This window comes from Brienomyrus brachyistius, chromosome 8 (genome assembly GCF_023856365.1).
Source record: "Brienomyrus brachyistius isolate T26 chromosome 8, BBRACH_0.4, whole genome shotgun sequence".
Taxonomy (NCBI): Eukaryota; Metazoa; Chordata; class Actinopteri; order Osteoglossiformes; family Mormyridae; genus Brienomyrus; species Brienomyrus brachyistius.
The window spans coordinates 1-19,824 of NC_064540.1; the positions used below are offsets into that span (position 1 = coordinate 1).

Here is a 19,824-nt window from a genome sequence, read left to right on the forward strand (position 1 = left end):
AATCTTCTACACTAAGAATCTGCAATATTTTTATGTATAGTTGTTGTGTTAATATATTTCACCTAAAGCACGCCTCACTAATTTATGAACTTCACTTCAGGCTAAATTCTTTTAAAAGTACATCAGCAGTCACTGGGACTTGAACCAGCAGCCTTCAGGTTATTTTTTTCATCCTTAACCACTACCTGATGCCTTTACCAGTGATATTCAATCCTGAAACACTGATAGGCAGATGGAAACTGGATGAAGCCTAAAGGTAATACAATTGAACCAAACGTCAGCAATGTCCGGGAATTGTCTTTATTAAAAGAAAAAAAAAATCTGTATGAAAATATATAAGTGTACATATTGTGAAATGGTTAATTAAAGCATGGTTAATTAAATCGCATACATTTATGTTTAAATATACACACTTTCAGTGTGTAAGTTTTTCATGCATTATGTGTTTATGAACCTATATTATAGGTGCATAAATCTCATCTAGCTTTTTCGCAGGACCTGATAAGAGGTTGTTTATTGACTTTGACTTTCTCGCATGCAGCATGACCAGAAGGAAGAAACCAATAAATGCTGCTTCGTAAAAGGACTCTTGGCAGTGACCTGCCTGGGTCCACAGGGTGGATCTGGGAAGCGTATGTACAGGGAAGTTCAGCGCTTCCCTGCAGGCTGCCGATGACGCTTTCTCTGCGATGAAAAGATGTCTCTCCTCTTTGTTCTCACGTCGGTTCTGCAGAATAACCTTCCTGGTCGAGCCGACTAACCTGTTGTGCAAAAAAAAAAATAATAATATATACAGCATGCAAATTTTGTCATGTAGAACAACAGCCAAATTTTAAGAATAGCTATTGCAAATAAATTGATTTCACATGTTCATAATATTATTTATGTTCTGCTGGAAATGGATAATTGGTCTCTCGCAAGACAGATGACGGCTGAAAAATAAATCACTAATGGAGTTTTGCCGGAACAAGCTGTTTAGTTTATCCTGGTAGCTTGAAATTTTCTCCACGAGTTTCAGCCATCTGTCTTTCAAGTGTCCTAATGGGATTAATGCAGGCTTTTAAAATGTTTTTTTTTGTACTTTGTTTACTGTACAGAAGCGAGGGGGGGGGGGGGAGTGGAGTTTTTTTTTTTTCTAAAACCAACAAAAAGCTTCTTCTCAAATCTGAGATTATAAGTGTTTCATCACCGCGGCTTAAACGTTTCAGAGAGCTGCTTCAGGTCATACGCTGTGGAGCAGCAGCAGGGCGGCAGCTTGGTGACATCACTGGCCAAACAGTTCGCCTCGCGTAGCTCTCCTGCACGACCTGCGGTGACCTCTGCGTGTCTTTCCAGCGCTGCAGTATGGAAGCAGTGGACAGCTCACAGTTCATTTGCACCTGCTGGCTTCCATGTGGAAGTAGCACAACAGGACCTGATGCTTCTGCTCCTGGGGGGTTTTTTTACCCGTGAAAAGTGCCCATACACATTTGTCTGTAGTCCATAAATATATCCATCTATTAATTTTCGCTTTGCTTTTCCTGGTGAGGGTTGTGGTTATAATGTAGCCGAAGGGAATATAACCTATATTTGCGCATTATGTTGACTGGGAATCTTAAAGTTAAAGGAAAACCAGTTTAATTGTCTTTGTCAAGTCTGACCAAAGAACTGGTGGGGGAGGCCAGGGCCTAGTGCCCAGGTGCCTTTTGGGGCCTCTTTAACAATTCAGTGATGAACAATCTAAAAAAAAATTAAAAAAACCCACAAGTAATGGAATGTAAACCAAGCAAACTTTATTAATAAAAGTCTGAATTATATCCATGTTTATTAAAAGAAAAGGTTATATCTGTAAATACTACCCATATTTCAGGTCTCGTTTTACCTCCACAGTTCGAAAACCCATGAGACACTTTAAAAAATATACTTATGAAAAGCACGTACACTGCAAATCACATTTGGTGCTGTAAATGGGGGGTGGGGGGGGCAGTTAGGATGATTCCAAGGGCCCCCTGAGTTACAGAGACCCTGAAAAATGTAGGAACTAATTGGATTGGTCTGGGTTGGGAGCCCAATATGATCTGCTTTCATGGGGTCCAAAATATCTACTGGCACCTATGCGCAAATCTCACGGGTTTAATACCAGTTTTTCAGGGAACATCAGCCCCCCCCCCGCCCCCCCCCACACACACACACACACACACACAAAATGTATCAGCCGTTTTTGATGATTTACAGTTTTCACCAAATTTTTCTTCACCCATCTCACTGTTTTCATTGAGTCTAGATCGGCATGTATGATGATACCCAATATCCTTAAATTCAGTTCTTATTTTACCTTGAAATGTCCAGGAAAAATAAGATCGAGGCGGCCTGGACAGTGCTCAGCACAGACCCATTGTTCTCCCAAAAGCGTCATTAATGCTGCCGTGATGATTAAGCTTAACGGAGCAGAGGTTTCCCATATATCGTCATGCTCTTTGTGAAATGGACGAGCGCTTTATGCACCTATTGGTCGGGGAACAATTAATAGCAGAGAGGGAGATGTGCGTCAAGGTCAAACCAGCAGTCACCAGCAGCAGGGCGCCAGTTCCTGGTTGATTTGTATTTGAATACAGGCCTGCCATGCATTTGGAGGAAGGGAGACCCGCTCCTTGCACCCCCGTTCTCGGGTCCTTGAGGACCAGAAGCAGTCAGGAGAGCGAAGCGATAGCCATCTGGCATGCAATCAATACTAATTGGCCCATCTCCTAAAAATGTAACAAAATAAATGTTTAAAGGAAACTTTAACAAGTCGCGGACAGCTTGCAAAAATCCCATGTTAATGGCACATAAGCATCAATGCAGCAATAGATGGGGATTGAGGCAGAAGAAGATTCAGAGATTTGGGTATTCATCTCAGGGCCCGTTCTGGGTGTTTTCAAATGTGTAACCAGTATTTTATAAACTTGGTGATAACAGTGAGTTGTCAAAAAATGGTGTGATCTCCTTAAACGTCACTCCTGAGCATCCCGGTTTCTCCATGTGTGCACATCTCTGGACATGGACAGTTCAGCATTGTGTAAATATTTTTAAAGATAATAATATATGCTTCTGCTGGAAATGCTGCTCAAGACAGACCAAATATATGTTTCACTGGGAACCTTAACTAAAGGCACCGGGGGGACATGTCCCCTCAATATTTAATTTAGCTTCATTCACCCCTCATCCCCCGTCAATGAATAGACCTTTTCATTTAAATTGCTGAATTATACTCACCATTGTGAATGGAAGATGACTTGTAAGTTCTAAGATTCAAGGATTTTACATGGTGGAAGTACTGTTGGTATTCAATAAAATACCCCCCAAATGAGCTTGATGCGCCGAATGGCCTCCTCACGTTTGTAAATTTTTTATGTTCTTAAAATACAGAAGGTGCTAATCAGGGCCACTGATGAGGGGGAACCAGGTCAGTGTTCCTCAGGCTCTGGGTCAAGGGGGTGGGGGAGCAAAAAGTCCCACTAACCTTTAAATAATCTGCTGGAATAATTAGTCAAAAATGTATATTTGTGAAAAGTTTATGAAATATTGTGAATCACGTAAAAACTGAGGCGGCCTGCACGGCACCCGGCACTAACTGAGACGGCCTGCACGGCACCCGGCACTAACTGAGACGGCCTGCACGGCACCCGGCACTAACTGAGACGGCCTGCACGGCACCCGGCGCTAACTGAGACGGCCTGCACGGCACCCGGCACTAACTGAGACGGCCTGCACGGCACCCGGCGCTAACTGAGACGGCCTGCACGGCACCCGGCGCTAACTGAGACGGCCTGCACGGCACCCGGCGCAAACTGAGACGGCCTGCACGGCACCCGGCGCTAACTGAGACGGCCTGCACGGCACCCGGCACAAACTGAGACGGCCTGCACGGCACCCGGCACTCACTGAGACGGCCTGCAAGGCACCCGGCACTAACTGAGACGGCCTGCAAGGCACCCGGCACTCACTGAGACGGCCTGCACGGCACCCGGCACTAACTGAGACGGCCTGCACGGCACCCGGCACTAACTGAGACGGCCTGCACGGCACCCGGCACAAACTGAGACGGCCTGCACGGCACCCGGCGCTAACTGAGACGGCCTGCACGGCACCCGGCACTCACTGAGACGGCCTGCACGGCACCCGGCGCTAACTGAGACGGCCTGCACGGCACCGGCACAAACTAACTGAGACGGCCTGCACGGCACCCGGCACTAACTGAGACGGCCTGCACGGCACCCGGCACTAACTGAGACGGCCTGCACGGCACCCGGCACAAACTAACTGAGACGGCCTGCACGGCACCCGGCACAAACTAACTGAGACGGCCTGCACGGCACCCGGCACTAACTGAGACGGCCTGCACGGCACCCGGCACTAACTGAGACGGCCTGCACGGCACCCGGCACAAACTAACTGAGACGGCCTGCACGGCACCTGGCGCTAACTGAGACGGCCTGCACGGCACCCGGCACTAACTGAGACGGCCTGCACGGCACCCGGCACTCACTGAGACGGCCTGCACGGCACCCGGCGCTAACTGAGACGGCCTGCACGGCACCTGGCATTAACTGAGCACAGTGCACAACAATGAAATGTGTTTTCTGCATTTAACCCTTATGTGACATTGTGAAATAGCAGGGGGCAGCTAATTCAGCGGCCGGGGAGCAGTACCTTACTCAGGGTATCTCAGTGGTGACTTGCTGGTCGGGGATTTGATCCAGCAATCTTTCAATGTTCTCCTGTAACCATTAAGACACCACTGCCCATAGACTATGGGATAAAACCCACCAAAACACAATTACAAAAGTATTTCCATGTTCTCCATCGTTCTCTGATGTGACATGTTTTGGAGGAATACCTTTGATGGCCATGTAGCATCGGCCAAATCATCTCGGGTCTTCATTATTTCATTACATGTGAGCCTAATCTTTTGCTTGGCTGCACTGCCATCTACAGTTTGGAAGAGTTACTACAGCCCTGGCAGCCTTTCTTCCACTCCACACCTCCAGAGGTCCCTGCCAGAAACGGGTATTTCCCTTACCAGCCAAATTAAGATAAGATTCAAATTAATCATAATTGTTATATTTGGCTGCAGATCCACAATAACACTCAAAGCAAAACCATAAAAGCTATGCTGGTATGAATCTTTTAAAGGATGGTTTCAGAGGCATTAAGTAACGACTAAAGCGAACGAACATATCCAGTATCGTGTTGGTCGTGACTAAAGCGAACGAACATATCCAGTATCGTGTTGGTCGTGACTAAAGCGAACGAACATGGCCAGTATCGTGTTGGTCGTGACTAAAGGCGAACGAACATGGCCAGTATCGTGTTGGTCGTGACTAAAGCGAACGAACATATCCAGTATCGTGTTGGTCGTGACTAAAGCGAACGAACATATCCAGTATCGTGTTGGTCGTGACTAAAGCGAACGAACATAGCCAGTATCGTGTTGGTCGTGACTAAGTGAACGAACATAGCCAGTATCGTGTTGGTCGTGACTAAAGCGAACGAACATAGCCAGTATCGTGTTGGTCGTGACTAAAGCGAACGAACATAGCCAGTATCGTGTTGGTCGTGACATAATGGCAACAACAAACAGTAATTCTATATATGTGCTTTCATATTTTATATCCAAAAATAAATTATGTAGGAGACATTCTATATTTTTTTATTTTATTTAACAGTGAAATAAACAAAACCAAATGTACAATATCCTCCTGAGATCAATAAAACTGTGAAAAATACAACAACAAAAAAAGTAAAGTGGTACCGTTTTAAAAATAAAATTTCTGACCTGGTTCTTCGAACAGTTAGCTTGGCCAGTTGTGTTGTACATCATTCCCATGTCATTTTCCCGGCCAGTGAGCATTTTTTTGTGCACAACTGAACACAACTTCACATAATATCAACATAAGGTAAGGTGTTTCTGTATTTCTGATGCGGTGTGGCAACATGCAGGTACGAAAAACATACCAGAATATTTCGGTGGCATAAACTACTTTGTATACCTGAATATAGTAATCTCTGAAGCATAATAATATTTAGCATTAGGGTAGTTATGTCCAGTTAATCTCCGGAGCGACCACTGATTTAAAAACAAACACAGGATATGGGGAAACCAAAGGTAACTCTTTGAGGACATACGATATGAATGACAGATTATCATTTTGAAAGATAAGTACAGAATCTGTATCATTTTCAGTGAAATATGCATGGTCAATATAGATGCAATTATAAGGCCAGCATCAAGTTGATTTAATTCTCTCAGCAATATATACAAACGATAAAGCTGATATGTGGAATATGCAGTGACCATACGAAGGGAAACCCTGATGGAAGTTCTTAACGTTACAGCTTCAGATGCGGAAGGATTTTTACGTGAAAATTCAAACCTTGTGTCGTTATCAGTCCCGTGTTTCAGTTTGCCCAGAATCTAGATTTTTTTTTCCACAGACGAGATAGAGACACTGACTCATCCATGTGTCCAACAGAGGATGGAGGGTCCCCTCTTCCTAGTCTTAAGAGGGATCACAGTCTGTTTTTTAAAACTGGATTTTCAAAATCCTGGATCCAGAACCCATTTAAGCTCCTTTTGACCACAATGGTGGATAGCTGAATATCCTTGTTGGTCAGGTCCTGTTGGATGTCCAGACTTGAATTAGTGTCCATTGGTCTCAGGAGCAGGAACAGGTGTTGGAGTAGAGGATCTGGAAGTGACCGGAACCTTCTCTGTGCCAGGGCTGGGCGTGGGGGCACTGTCAGCCTTCCCAGTTGCCCTGGCAGCCGCAGCGGAGTGGGCCTTGGGCTGGGCCTGCAGGCCCGGGCTGCAGATTAGGTGGTGTCTCTCCCAGTCCTTGTTGCTGGCAGAAGGAACCGCAGTAGCGCGCAGCGTTGCAGCCGCTGCACGTCTCGCTGGCCTTGCGCCCGCAGTTCCGAGCAGCACTACAAAGTGAAACCCAACAGACTGTCATTGCAGTGCATTTCCATGGCATTGGAGTTACACAGCCCTGTTGTTTGCAAGCTTCAGGTGAATAACTGACAGATTACCCATGCCTCTATCTCTTCTGAACGTGTGTGTGTAGAGTATTCTGCTACCTGACATTATTTTTTGTGGTTCTTCCTGTCTAAAAGGCAGGGATTGTCATAACCGCTACGCAAGTATGCATTCACCTTTAAAAAGCGATACGTGCGATAATCAATTGTTGTGACAGCGTGAATGCGTACGTGTTTTATGTGCATTTGCGCCGATATGACAAGAAATTATCGTGCATTTGAACCTCTATACAAATGAAGTACAAATTAAAGTTTTTACAGATGAATTCGTACTTGCGTACCAGTTATGTCAATCCCTGCTTATAGATGCACGTCAGTAGCAATTTCGTTGGACTCGTGTACAAATGTTTATTAAACTTCCAGCTTAAGTCTTCTTTTGGTTTATTGACATGGAGGACCGGTCCTCGTGCAGTACGTGGGTCACATATCCCTTTCTAGATTGGAGGTTTTTGTGGGGGACTCCCTCTGCGTGTGACGGTGGGCGTGTGTGTGTTATGACCGTCACCTCGCTGGAGTCTTCCTGCTCGTTGATGACCTGGAAGGCGTCCTCGGTGGCCTTCCTCTTGGCCTCGGCGAGGGTCCTCTCCATCTTGGCCCTCTCGGCAGCGATCATCTCGAAGGCTTTCTGCTCGGCCTCAGCCACCGCCTTCTGGACCTCGTCCATTGCCTGCCGCTTCACTTCATTGACAGCCTCCTCTATGGTGGGGGTGGGCGGGGGGGGTTGCTGTTATAGTCCTGCCTTAGTTCAGAAGAACACCCCTCCCCTTCTATGCTACAGGTTCACGGAAGGTTACCCTTTACACAGCATCATGCATCATGTCAACCATCAACAAATGTTTGGAAAACTATTTATTAACCTTCACTTTCTGATATAGACAAGACTGTTGCAAATTTAAAATTTTATTAAAATCGCCATATCAGTCCAGTCCAAGACGATGAAAATACAGATTTTACAGATTAGAAGGGCAAAATATCTGCCAGACTTTTCTGGTCCCCACAAAGTCTTGTGAATTTTCCCCATACAAATGACTGGAGAGATATAGTTATACAATTACAAACCTGTGTGTATGTGTGTAGGTTGGGGCTAAAGTGTTTGAGTGCTTTAAAAGTTTAGCTTATGATTAATTGTCAGTATTACATCTGACTTATACATAATAATTGTGAGGTTTTCTACAATTAGGAATGATTAAACCAAAATCAGTCCAAAACTGAACAGATCGTGTCTGTGAGTGTGAGCGCAGTTTTGGGGGAAACCCAAATGGGTTAAGGTGACACCTGACGGAGATGCCCCGCGGAAATGGCGGGTCACAGGACCGGCACCGCGGCCTTGCCGCTCAGGCTCCCGCTTATCCATCTAGAGCCTGTTTTAGAGCTATGGCTCAGCCCCTGGCGACCAGATGACTGATCTCAGATCAGACAGACTGGCCCTCAAGAGAGCAGGAGGCAGTCTGGAAGCCTCCTATGCCCCCCCAACCCCCACTAAAATCTTACCAGCTTTCCTCCAAATCTCGTCCGGCACGTACGCAGAGCCAAGCCTCAGCACAAAGTCTCTCTGGTTTTCTGGTTGGGGCAGAAGAAACGGCATTTTTAGGAGGGCCCCTGCAGTCGTGGGTGGGTGGGTGGGTGGGTGGGTGGCACGTGACGGGCACCGCGGACGAGGCCCGCTTGGACAGGGGAGCCTGGCAGATGGCTTGGAGCTGGGGAGCGGGGCTTGTTTTGCGAGACGACAGCTCTGCCTTCTGTCCTGAGCTGGATCGGACCCACTGGCACCTGCCGCAACCATGTACCATGTACCAAGCTCCAGCCCCCTCTGCTGTGCCAGCACCGCCCGCGCTCCCCTTGGGGGGGGGGGGGGGGGGGGGGGGGGGGGGGAGATTCAATGCCTCCATGCTGCACGCCGAATTCCCACAACATGGTTACAGCGGAACTGTGATTCTAGCTATTGGTGCTGTCAAGCTTTAAGATTCCTTATAGTTTACCTTCATTTTGGGGGGAAATACGAGGCTTATTTGTGCCAAGCCACCCGTGCGGATCTAAAATTAACATTCATAAGTACAGAGGATAACAGTGTAGAGAATGACGATTTTCAATGCGCGATGATAAAGAATTATTATTGATAATGAATTTAAAAAGGAAAAATTCTGAGGAACTAACATCTCCATTAGCTTCAGCCCCAGAGAACCTTTTCATGTTACGTGGGAAAAAAAATTAAAAAAACACTCCTTCACTTTGAATCATTATTTTTAAAAGAATATTTCACTAATTCCTGTCTTAAATGGTCAGGAGAGAAAATGCGGGTGCTTGTGCTGCCTTGGCCACTAAGGACGGGATTTCATCCTGTCAGTAGTAGGTTTAATTCTACTAGCCGCTTGCACTTGTCGTTAATACTGCCCCTTCGGCCTGGCAGAGAGTGTCCCTCCCGACGGTGGGCTCTCACCGGTCTGTCCTCCCTCACCCAGCCGCGGGCTCTGGCTTTGGGGAAGCTGGAGCCGCTCCTTCCCGGCCTCCTCCTGCTCGCTGGAGCGCCGCCTCCAATAGTGCAGCTCCTGCCGGTCGGCCTCCTGACAGCGGCGGAGCACGCTGACTGAGCGGCGCGTCTTCTCCACCATGTCCACGATGCAGTTCAGCACCTGCGCAGGGCGCCGAGCGTCAGAAGCCAGAACACAGACACCCACGCGCAGCGGACCCAGTCCCGTTCGGTATCCCTTTATGAGTTGTAAAGTTTATGGGTATTTATTTAGTGCTGGATATTTCCTTAAATGACTATGTAGGGCATATTGCTAAATATTATAATCATTTATATATGTATGTATAGTATTTACAAAGCATTTGATAAGAATATCGGCTGCAGTATATAAACAATTTCCTTAGCATTTTTCTCTTTGGCTTCCAGATTTGTTGCACACACAAAGGATCATGTTTCCTTCATGCCCCTGTAAGTCTTGGATGCGGCCGATGGAGCGGCTCTTACGTGATCGAGGTGCCTCCACTCGTCTGACCACTCTCTCTCCGTCAGCCTGTGGTCCACGGGCTCCTCGCGGAAGGCTCCGTTGGTGCCTGGTTAATAACACACACGCACACAACCGTTCATATAGTCCCATCATTGTGGGCATAGCCCTAATCCCAACACCAGAACCAGCCCTGACCTTAACCATAAGTAACCATGATTACATTCATTGATTTTTTTTTTTTTTAAACTGAGAATTATATTTTAAATTGAGATTTATATAGTGGGGACCTGAACAATTTTTCTCAGAAGCTAAAAAGTAACAGATTTGACAGTATGGTGACGACATTTGGTCCCCACAATGTGCTAAGTGCAAACCGGCTCGCGCACACACCACCATAAAAATGGTGTGACTTCAGCCATCCTGTTCACACTCTCTAAGTGAGAAAACGGGGGTGAAATCCTTCATGGGTCACGTTTGGGGAAACGGCACAGAGAACCGCCCCCCCCCACCCCGAAACCAAAAGAAACTGAAATCGAAAGAAAAACTAAATCATTAATCTTTCTCCTTTTAGCCCGGATTCGCCATCTGGACCAAAACGGCGAGAAACCGAACATCTCCAGTTACTTGAGTATATTGTTGTTTGAATTACTGAAGGGTTCGACGTACATGAGGCTGATTAAAGTGCCTCATTTTAGGACACACCTCATGCGTTCGGGTTCCAGCTATCACTCAGCACTGCCACCCCCCCCCACATTAGGCGTGGTGAATAATATTTTCCATTTCTGGGCACTGGAGCACCTTCCTCTGCTGGCGCGGAGACGCGCAGCTCTGCACATGGTGGCCTCGGAACAGCAGACCCTCCATCAGGGCTCCACTCCAGAGGAGAAGGTCTGTGATGAGAACCAGACCCCTGGCACCAGGCCTCCAGCTCACATCTGGGAGTCAGCTGTCAGCGCCCCCCCCCCCCCAAACCCCCCCCACTCTGTGTGCATGCCGACCCGGAGCTGACAGGGCTGCTGGTGTGCGGCCGGACTGTCTGGGGCTCCGGCATTCCGGCACGGAGACAGGCAGGCTGACAGGCGCGATAGTCGCCCCCCCCGCGTACCCCCACCCCCCCGCGTACCCCCACCCTCCCGCCGCCTAACCCTATATCACCTATTCCAGACTGACGCATTCATGATGCTGAAACTTTATACACGTGCAACTCTTGCGCCATAGGCGATTGTACATCCTATTAATGCAGGGGCTTTTTTGTCTCAGACCCCCTGAAAATAATTGCCCCCCCCCCCTCCCACTCATCAAATTTAATCATGGGGATGGTGGACCATCCAGTATTCCTTTGTGGAATCCCAGAATTGGCCCTGGCTCTTAAGCCTTGCATTTTATCCAAGACAGCCTCTTTTTCAAAAGCCTGACCCAGTTAAAAGGTGAGGCCTTCAAGCACGTCGTCAGACAAGCGCTAAAGCAGCACAGCTTCTCCGTGAGACTGGAAGCAGCATCTCTGCGCAAAATATCGACAGGAAAATGCAGTGCATGCAGCTGATAAAGAAGCTGATAGGAAGCAGGTTAAAGCAGCGACTGACAGCACACATTGATCCCAGCCGTCAGTCTTCCGACCAGTTATCCCAGTCGGGGTTAGGGGTGGCCTGGAGCCGATCCCAGGCAGCACGGGGCACAAGGCAGCCGGGATGCATCACGATCAGTAAGCGGAACAGCTTGAGTCATCGGATGTTTGTGAGAGGAAAGCACCACGTCTCTGGATTATGGCAACCCATTATACCATAATTATTGTCAATAGTCTGACCATCAACATACATCTTTCTATCATGTTAAGACAGGTGTGTGTGACTAACATATAAGCAGCTTCAAACCACAGGCACCTTACAAGTTGTGGTTTCCATTTTGACAATTGTGTTCATTTACCTGATGCTTATATGTGAAGCGACTTACAGTACATTTGTGCTCCCTGGGATTTGAACTTACAACCATTGCATTGTTAGCGTAATGCTCTACTTGTATGGTAAAGATAAAGACACCGAGTTTGAGCCGTATGTGGTGATGACTCCTGGGGAAGGGTTGGTTTACCTGAGAGGCGCGGCCTGTCCTTGAGGTCTCGCAGCTCCAGCAGCCTCTGGGGCTCGCGATACAGGTGTGGTACAGCTATGTCCTCCAGGGCGTAGTGCTGCAGGGGCGGGGGCGTCGGTGCAGCTGGCCAGTCAGAGGCAGGGGGTGGGCAGGGCTGTGCCTGGGGGCGGGGCAGATGGTGCAGATGCGCTTAGCAGGGGGTTCCAGGGGACCTGGGGGCCTCTCGTGATAGCCATTCTCTTTAGCCCTGCGGACACGGGTCCAAACATAAGAACCACTGCCCTAACTGAATCAAATGTTCCAAATCTAATAAAATGTTCTAAATCTAACCGTTCCAAACTATTTAAAAAGAGCTGCCATTAACTCTGGGAGATTACATATGTAAGATGAGCTTGTATTTTTTTTTATATTTCCTTTTCAGCGGGTTCAGTAGTAGCAGAATGCTAATATTTTATTATTGGTATTTCTTCATTGGTCTGACTGTATGGGGTATGTTGGGGGGGGGGGAGTGATTGCATACGGATGCTGGAAGAGCCTAACGGCCGGACGGCCGGGAGGGGCTTACGTGCTGGGGCTGTGTCTCTTGGCGTTCTCGCCGGGCCCCAGGAGCAGCTCCGAGGAGTCGGACGGCGATGCCAGTGTGGTGCTGAGCAGCAGGTGCTCATGCTGAGAGAGGTACTGGGCGGGCGTCTGCTTGGCGGCCCGGGCGCAGTGCAAGAGCTCCCTCTGCAGGAGGGGTAGGTTGGCCTGAACAACAGGAGGCATGGACAGCGTTATGAAGAGGGGAGGGGGATGCTTGGGAATAGAAAAAAACATGAGCAGACCCCCCCGAGCCAGGCACTGTAGCTTCACCCCGCTGTCTACCAGACCTGCAAAAATGGCATCTGGTAAATGTAACCAAGAGTTTCATCTTCTCTCTCTGTCCCTCTCCCTCTCTCTCTCTCTCTCTCTCTGCATTTCAGGGAAATTACAACACCGTAGCTCTTAATAAACGGTTTGGGGTTTCACGACATTTGGATTGCGGTGGCAGAAATCCAGACTGACCCGATTGGGCCCGGGGCCTAGGAGGAAACTGAAATGGTTCAGATTTTTTGCTCATACAAGGTCAGTGCCAGAGTAAAGCCGTCCAGCACCGCGGAGCTGCACCGCGGGGCCCGGTGTGTGGAAGCACTCTGTGTAATGAGAAACAGGCCCTCGCCTGTACTATTATGGCCTGCTTTTTCACCCTGTTGGATCGGCCCCGGCAGTGTTTGCCACGTGTCCTTTACCCATCCATCCAGCAGGGGGTGCAAGTTTTAAGGCCCCAGTGTGGACCAAATGTGATGCTCAAAGGACATGAAATGGCACAAAAACAAACATACTGTCTAAACTTCACTGCCGCGTTTCTCCGCTGTAAAAAAAAAATGTCATTCTGATTGGGGACAGTGTCACATTCTCCAGATGTCATGTTAAACTGTGAAGCAAACTGCCTGTTAACTAGCCTAAATGTTTCTTACATTAAACTTTATTACAGCAATCTTGTAAATTAGCTGCCTACCTAGAAGTCTTGCTTGACCACAAATGCAGGTAATGAGCAGTGCCTTTTTATGTATATAATAAAAAAAAAACATTGACGTGTTCCGTTTCCAAAAGGTCGGTCTTTGTTGAGAATTTGTTGTGGCTAAATTCGTGTGTTGAGCCCGACCTGGACACATAAGCCAGTGAGAACCCGTAGATTTTTTATATGCGAAATCAGAACACTGGCAGATTTCAGAGGACGGAATCCACGAACAAAACATGCTGAAAATACTCATTTTCTCTGACAGTTCTTAGTTGGGGCATATAGGAATCAGATGACATTGATGAAAGTTCTTGTGGAACACATGTTGCATTACAATCATAAACGGGGTTGTTGGTCGGCATGGTGGGGGGGGGGTGTATTGGCAAAAGCAGGAAGGCTGTACCTTTAGGAAGGGGATGACGAACGGCCGCAGGGGGAAGTTAGTCGCCTCCTGTAGTCTGGAGTGAAATTCCTCGATGGTGACGGTGGAGTTCTGCGACGGAAAAGGACACAAAGCAGGCCGAGGCTTTAGCAAAACCCTCCAAAAATACGGGGGGGGTCGCAGGCGTGAAGAGCAGTCCCCCCCGAAACCTAATGCCATACGCTGTGCCGCAGTCACCCAAAATCTTTTTTTTTCCTATTAAAAAATATAGATTTTCCATTTCTGCTTACTTTCTATTTCGCAGAATTGCCACTGAGCCTTTCAGTCATTTACGATAAAATGAGATTCAGACACTGGGCCTTGACCCCAACACCACTAGACAGAGATACGATAAGCACTTCAATAGACGTTTCAGGCCAACTGACGAAACCGTAAGAGCGATGCTGTACAGATTACACATATTTCATTCTCTGCAGACCTCCGGCACAGAAAGAAATGTCTCGCGAGGACACAAGAGGGTGAAACTCTTATCAAAACAGAGTGCGGTGTCTCTGCTCACATTATGTTTGCCATTTTCCCGAGTATGTAGGACACGCCCTGGCTTTGAACCAAACGTGACAGAAATCTTCCATTATTGGTGGAATTCCCCTTTAAGTGCTGGCTCCGCCCCCTGCAAGCACTCACCACCAGCGCCAGCACCAAGCTGCGCACGCTCTCCCCGATCTCCGGCGAGATGTCGCTCCCGAACTGCTGCAGCGTCGTCAGGAAACGCTTCAGCTTGCTGAGCTGCCGGGCCCCGCAGGTGGCGGGCAGCTGCTGATTGGCCAGAGATGATGAGGATGACGCCGGCCCGTTGCTATAGTGCTGGGGCGGGGAGGGAACTGCATTCAAAGTAGGTGGGGAGTTATTAATCCCATTGGTCACTAAGGAAAGAAATGAATAAGCGTTCGTCTGGTGACTGGCCACATTGCTGGCGATGTGGTACGAAGAACAAAAATTACACAATTTTATAATCTAGCATCGCAAGATTAAGTAATTGCGCTTATTGGCTTTAATAAAATTCAGTTTTATATAGCACAATTCCCACCGAGACTGCCAAAGAGCTCCCATCGTTAAACAAACAAGACAAAACAAATAATACTGAAAATTAAATTTGGTCTAACAGCGCTGTGGCAGTCATGTCTGTACAAATTGTCAAAGTGTGCCTGAATCAGAATGTGTAATGCAGTGGCTCTCAAAAGACCCCCTCAAAAAACACCTTTCCATATGGGGGGGGGCAAAATGATAAAACACTAAAATAGCTACCAATAAAATCTGTCAAGCTTGCAGGTGAGGTGAATTATTTTTATTTTTTTTTGCATATTTTGAGGGTCTTGTAACTCTTTCCAAATTATTTGCCACTCCACAATTTGGGGCCCACAGGTCTAATGATCCATCACTGCGTCTCCTGGACAGAAGTTCTCCTGAAGCGATGATGTTTGTAGGGGCAGCCCAGAAGAGGGAGGCGGGACTTACGTGTGGCAGAAGGGAAGGAGACGGGGCGAGGCCCGCTGGGGTTGGCAGAGGGCAGAGGGGGCATAGCAGAAGGCGCTGGTCTGGAATGAGCTTTGACATCCACAGGAGAACCAGGCATGGCAGACCTCTTCTTGTCTCGGTCTGAAAGGGGCGAGCCCAGAATTAGCCGTGTGATTGCCCACAGGTAACGAGTAGTCCTTTCGGGCCACAAAGACCTCCCCGGCTTCTTCCATGACCTCATTCCAGACAAATCAGGCCTGGACACGGCTTTCGCAACTGATCGAAACAGCGGGTAAGTGCTGGAAAGGAAACAATCAGAAAGCCTTCTCATCCAGAGGGGAAAGGGGGAAAAAAATGAACAAATAAAATAAAAATCAGACACACAAGATGGGTTTGAGTCACTCAGTTCGGGCGCCAACACCAGAGCAATACCAGAGCAGAGTTTTCCTCCCATAAATGCTTGTTATGCGACACGCAACAAAATGGGATAGGAAAAGCCTTGTTCCAGGAATTAACTGGATGCCATCTAACTTTGATCTATACGAAGATCCATTAGAAGAAGCTCTAAAAGATACATTTTAATAACAGAGTGTGTCAAAAAATACATTTCTGAACGTTTCTGAAACGCTAAATTTCAGCCGCTGACTTTCTTGGGTGCAATGCATCCAGCATCTTATTGCAGTGATCGGTATCAAGCACGAAAACTCCAGACTAGACGAAAAGCTACAGCTACTGATTCATGTTCATGCTTTCAAGAAGTGTCTGTGACAGATGTCAAATGGCATATTGCTGTGAAAATCTGAATGATGTTTTGCCATAGTGCATGAACAAATACCAGCAGCCAGCCCTAACCAACTCATAGCCGGAGGAGACTCAACAAATGCAAACGAAGAGTAACAGTTGTTTAAAAATGCTGATTAGACACGGCACACAACAAATAAGTAAGCAATTCAAAATCAATTAAAAGTGAACTTGATCATATAAAATGTGCCATGAGTCATTAATCATAACCCATCATTGATTCAGAGCAAACTACACCCCCATTCTTTCTGAAGCAGCATGATTTCAGAACTAGTGAAAGTCCAGTTTAAAAATCAACCAGCCTCAAATATACTGGACGACGCCATACAATTTACTACAACAAAAAGAGAAGAACCATATTCAGCATCGTACAGAGATCAGACACACCGAGTCCCCGCGACTTCAGTCTCGGGAGTGCTCGCATCCGCGCGCAGATCCACTCAGATAAGGGCAACCCGCGCGGGCGCTGCCATGGCGATGGGCATGTGGCAGCACGCATCGCTGCACCCCGTTATCGGACAGCTCCGCCTCCCCCCCCCATCACCGCCACCTGAGCCCCAGATGCCTCGCCTTTCCCGGCTCTGACGGTTCCCCTGGTGCTCCAGCAGCGCCTCTTAATGGGTCGGCCAAGGGCCGCTGCTTCGCTCGCCCCACCTGCCACGTTTAAGGAATGGGGGGGGGGGGGGTTTGTGCAGATGGACGCCAACACGCTTTTGTGCTTGAATCGCACAGCATACAAACAAGACCCACGATCTGGACGCCCTGGAGGCCAGAGCGGCACAGGAGAACCGCGCAGGAACTTGAGGAACATCTCCGCTTGAATCCCCCGTGTTCGAGGTCACTTACAAGCCAGACACCGCTTCATAGCCGTATCAGTCGCTACGGCAACCACACGACGCACTTCATCCCGGCCGCAGACGACGCACCATGAGCTTGACGAAAGCAAAGCCGACAGTCAGCAACACTAAGCACAGGGCCAGCGGTGGTGGTGGGACACTGGAAATGAATGGCTCCCGTTTTAGAAAAGAATGATACTCAGTTGCCGGGGGTGTTGCCGTACACAGGTCTGGCTAATGGACGACCTACCCCCCGCCCCCCCATCACGCAGCTGTACCGGATAATGCCTGTCAATAAAAAGAAAAGCACGTCTCCCTGTTTAGCATCGTCACTGCAGCGAGACCTGGTTTTGTTCCTACACCCATCCAGAGTAAATATTGGTCCAAACAGCATTTGCTTAACTGTCCTGCCAGCCACCCGTCACCTTTTCAGTTAAACAAGAAAGATAATAGCGGGAAGCGTTGGGGGGGGGGGGGGGGGGGGCGCCCTGCAAGGCATCATGGGGTAATCCCGGGATGTGGTTAACAACGGACGGATGTTAAGAAACGGGAACGAAATAGTGGAGTGGAAGTGTGGATAAGAGAGAACCGCTTACTGATTCATGAGCACGTGGCTTTAATATGGCGGGAAAAACATGAGGTCAAGGTGGAAGAGATGAAGAGGGTGGTTACATACCAGCATTTCAGGCTGTTTGTAGTGCAAAATACCAGACCCCTGGCCTTAAGACACAGACTTAAGAAAATCCTCTTTCCTAACTGAAGCGTTTCCTAACCCTAATTTCAAAAACTCAGAAGCAGAGCGACTGGTGAGAACATCATCACGGTTGGTGGAGGGGCTGACATTTTCGCTCGGAAATCTTCATTTGCAGCAATTCCCTCACTTTCTGTAGTGTGAACTGGACAGCTTGCACAGCATGGAGGATAGAGCAGGAAGCCCTGTGTCAGCTGACAGGAAATAGAGCCATTATTAGAAGCTAAATGCATCCATTCTCAGGCCATCGGCGTCGCCTGCAGTCTCCTCTTCTCAGAATGTCACCCTAGAGATTCCCTGGGATTAAAAAGCCCCCCGTGATTCGTTCTGTGACGGGCAACAGCCCGAGTCTGTGACAGAAGTCAGCGCAGTCGTGGGCGTCTTCGCCTTGCTGAAAACAGACAGCTGGGGCAAACATGGAAATTACGGCTGGGGCTGTGACGTCCGTGCAGACTGTGACAGTTACGGGGACCTGATTAACCACTTTTGCGAGGGTCAGTCTGAACAGACTGTGGATGAGAACTACAGCAACAAGCTTCCCTGAAGAACATCACCAAGCATGTACTGTGATGAAGGGCATCAAACAAAGTGGCAGATACCCGCTAAATAACGGGGCGAGCTGAGGCAGCAACCCCAATTTCATATCTAACTCTGGCCGTGATGCATAGCTAAGGCACCCCCGCTGCTCAGGGAATGAGCCGGAATTACACCGGCCATAAACCGCATTACTGCATTCTGACATTCGTCCGACATTAATATTAAAAATCATTACAGTCTCACTCAGCTTCTTCAAATGAACAGCCATTGTATTAACACACATTAGTACAGGGAAAGGACGGTGAAATTCATATTCATAAAAATACCACCAGGAAAGCCTCTGACTTCTTTATGTTTGTAGCAAGATTCCAGACAGCTTAAGTAGGCCAAAGTGCTGAAGTTTGATGCAACGGAGCTATGCGTGAAAATGACAGTGATGCATCATGTTGTTACAAAGACGCAGGAGCCCCAACCACCGTGCATTTCACAATAACAATCCGCCGCCCCCCCCCCACCCCACCCCTGCCAAGCCCTCCTCTCCCCTTCCTGCCTCTCAGGTCCACAGAGGCCTGGTTAGAGAAGGAACAGGCAAAGTGACACAGGGCGACTCACTGCCTTCCTACCCAGCAGCCTCAGTGCATAATGAGCATCGGAACCGAAAGAAAAGCTCCCATATGAATCGTCCTTCACCGTCTTCCAATGATGCCGCCGCTATTGGGAACTGAAGAGCAAGTTCCCAAAACTGAGTGAGTTTTTGTAAATTTGCTCCACAGTTTCAGTTCAGACGTGACGCCATTGTCATGCACCTACTTTCCTAGAACTTTCCTAGAACCAGGTGTCACTAAGAATCTACAGCGGGTCCTCACGGCTTTGGACATAAAAGAGTTAAACGTAGCTTTTATTTTTTTTTTGCTGCAGGCTTGCTCATGCGGCCACTGCCCCCCGCCGGCCCTCTGCTGTCCTCTCCACCCCACCCCCCCCCCGCCAGCCCTCTGCTGTCCTCCCCAACCCCCCCCCCCAGCCCTCTGCTGTCCTCTCCACCATATGGATCTAATCGGGCGAAAGCCGGCCAGCTGGGGCCTTCAACAGTCACCTGTGACAAGAGAAAAGAGACAGACGGCTTAGGATTCCAATCCAAGGGAGGGACAATGTGTTTCGAGCGATATAGAGAAGTGGGGGGGGGGCACACGCGACTCGGACCGCGTCAGTGAGAGCGAGGGAGCAGAATTGGCCTCAGACAAAGACGGCACCTGGTCCTCTCCCCGTCCGCGCGCGACGACAATGCAGCTCACATCTGTTTCTGCCTCCCGCTCGCGCCCCCAGCTTAATCCGCCCCCATCTTTTCTCCTCGCAGCACAACAACAGGTCTT

At 48.4% G+C, this 19,824-nt stretch overlaps 1 protein-coding gene across 1 annotated transcript in view; it reads right to left on the reverse strand.

Annotated features, from left to right (window-relative positions):
• Nucleotides 1–5,655: 5,655 nt before the first annotated feature.
• The window catches only part of LOC125748040 (protein CBFA2T2-like), a 36,259-nt gene continuing 22,090 nt past the window's right edge, over nucleotides 5,656–19,824 (reverse strand). Inside the window, 13 exon segments of the mRNA XM_049023829.1 lie at nucleotides 5,656–6,862; nucleotides 6,864–6,938; nucleotides 6,940–6,945; nucleotides 7,562–7,752; nucleotides 8,548–8,616; nucleotides 9,494–9,686; nucleotides 10,028–10,113; nucleotides 12,093–12,209; nucleotides 12,212–12,339; nucleotides 12,658–12,839; nucleotides 14,036–14,125; nucleotides 14,699–14,937; nucleotides 15,530–15,670. Coding sequence (XP_048879786.1) covers nucleotides 6,662–6,862; nucleotides 6,864–6,938; nucleotides 6,940–6,945; nucleotides 7,562–7,752; nucleotides 8,548–8,616; nucleotides 9,494–9,686; nucleotides 10,028–10,113; nucleotides 12,093–12,209; nucleotides 12,212–12,339; nucleotides 12,658–12,839; nucleotides 14,036–14,125; nucleotides 14,699–14,937; nucleotides 15,530–15,670 — 1,718 coding nt within the window. The 3' untranslated portion in view covers nucleotides 5,656–6,661.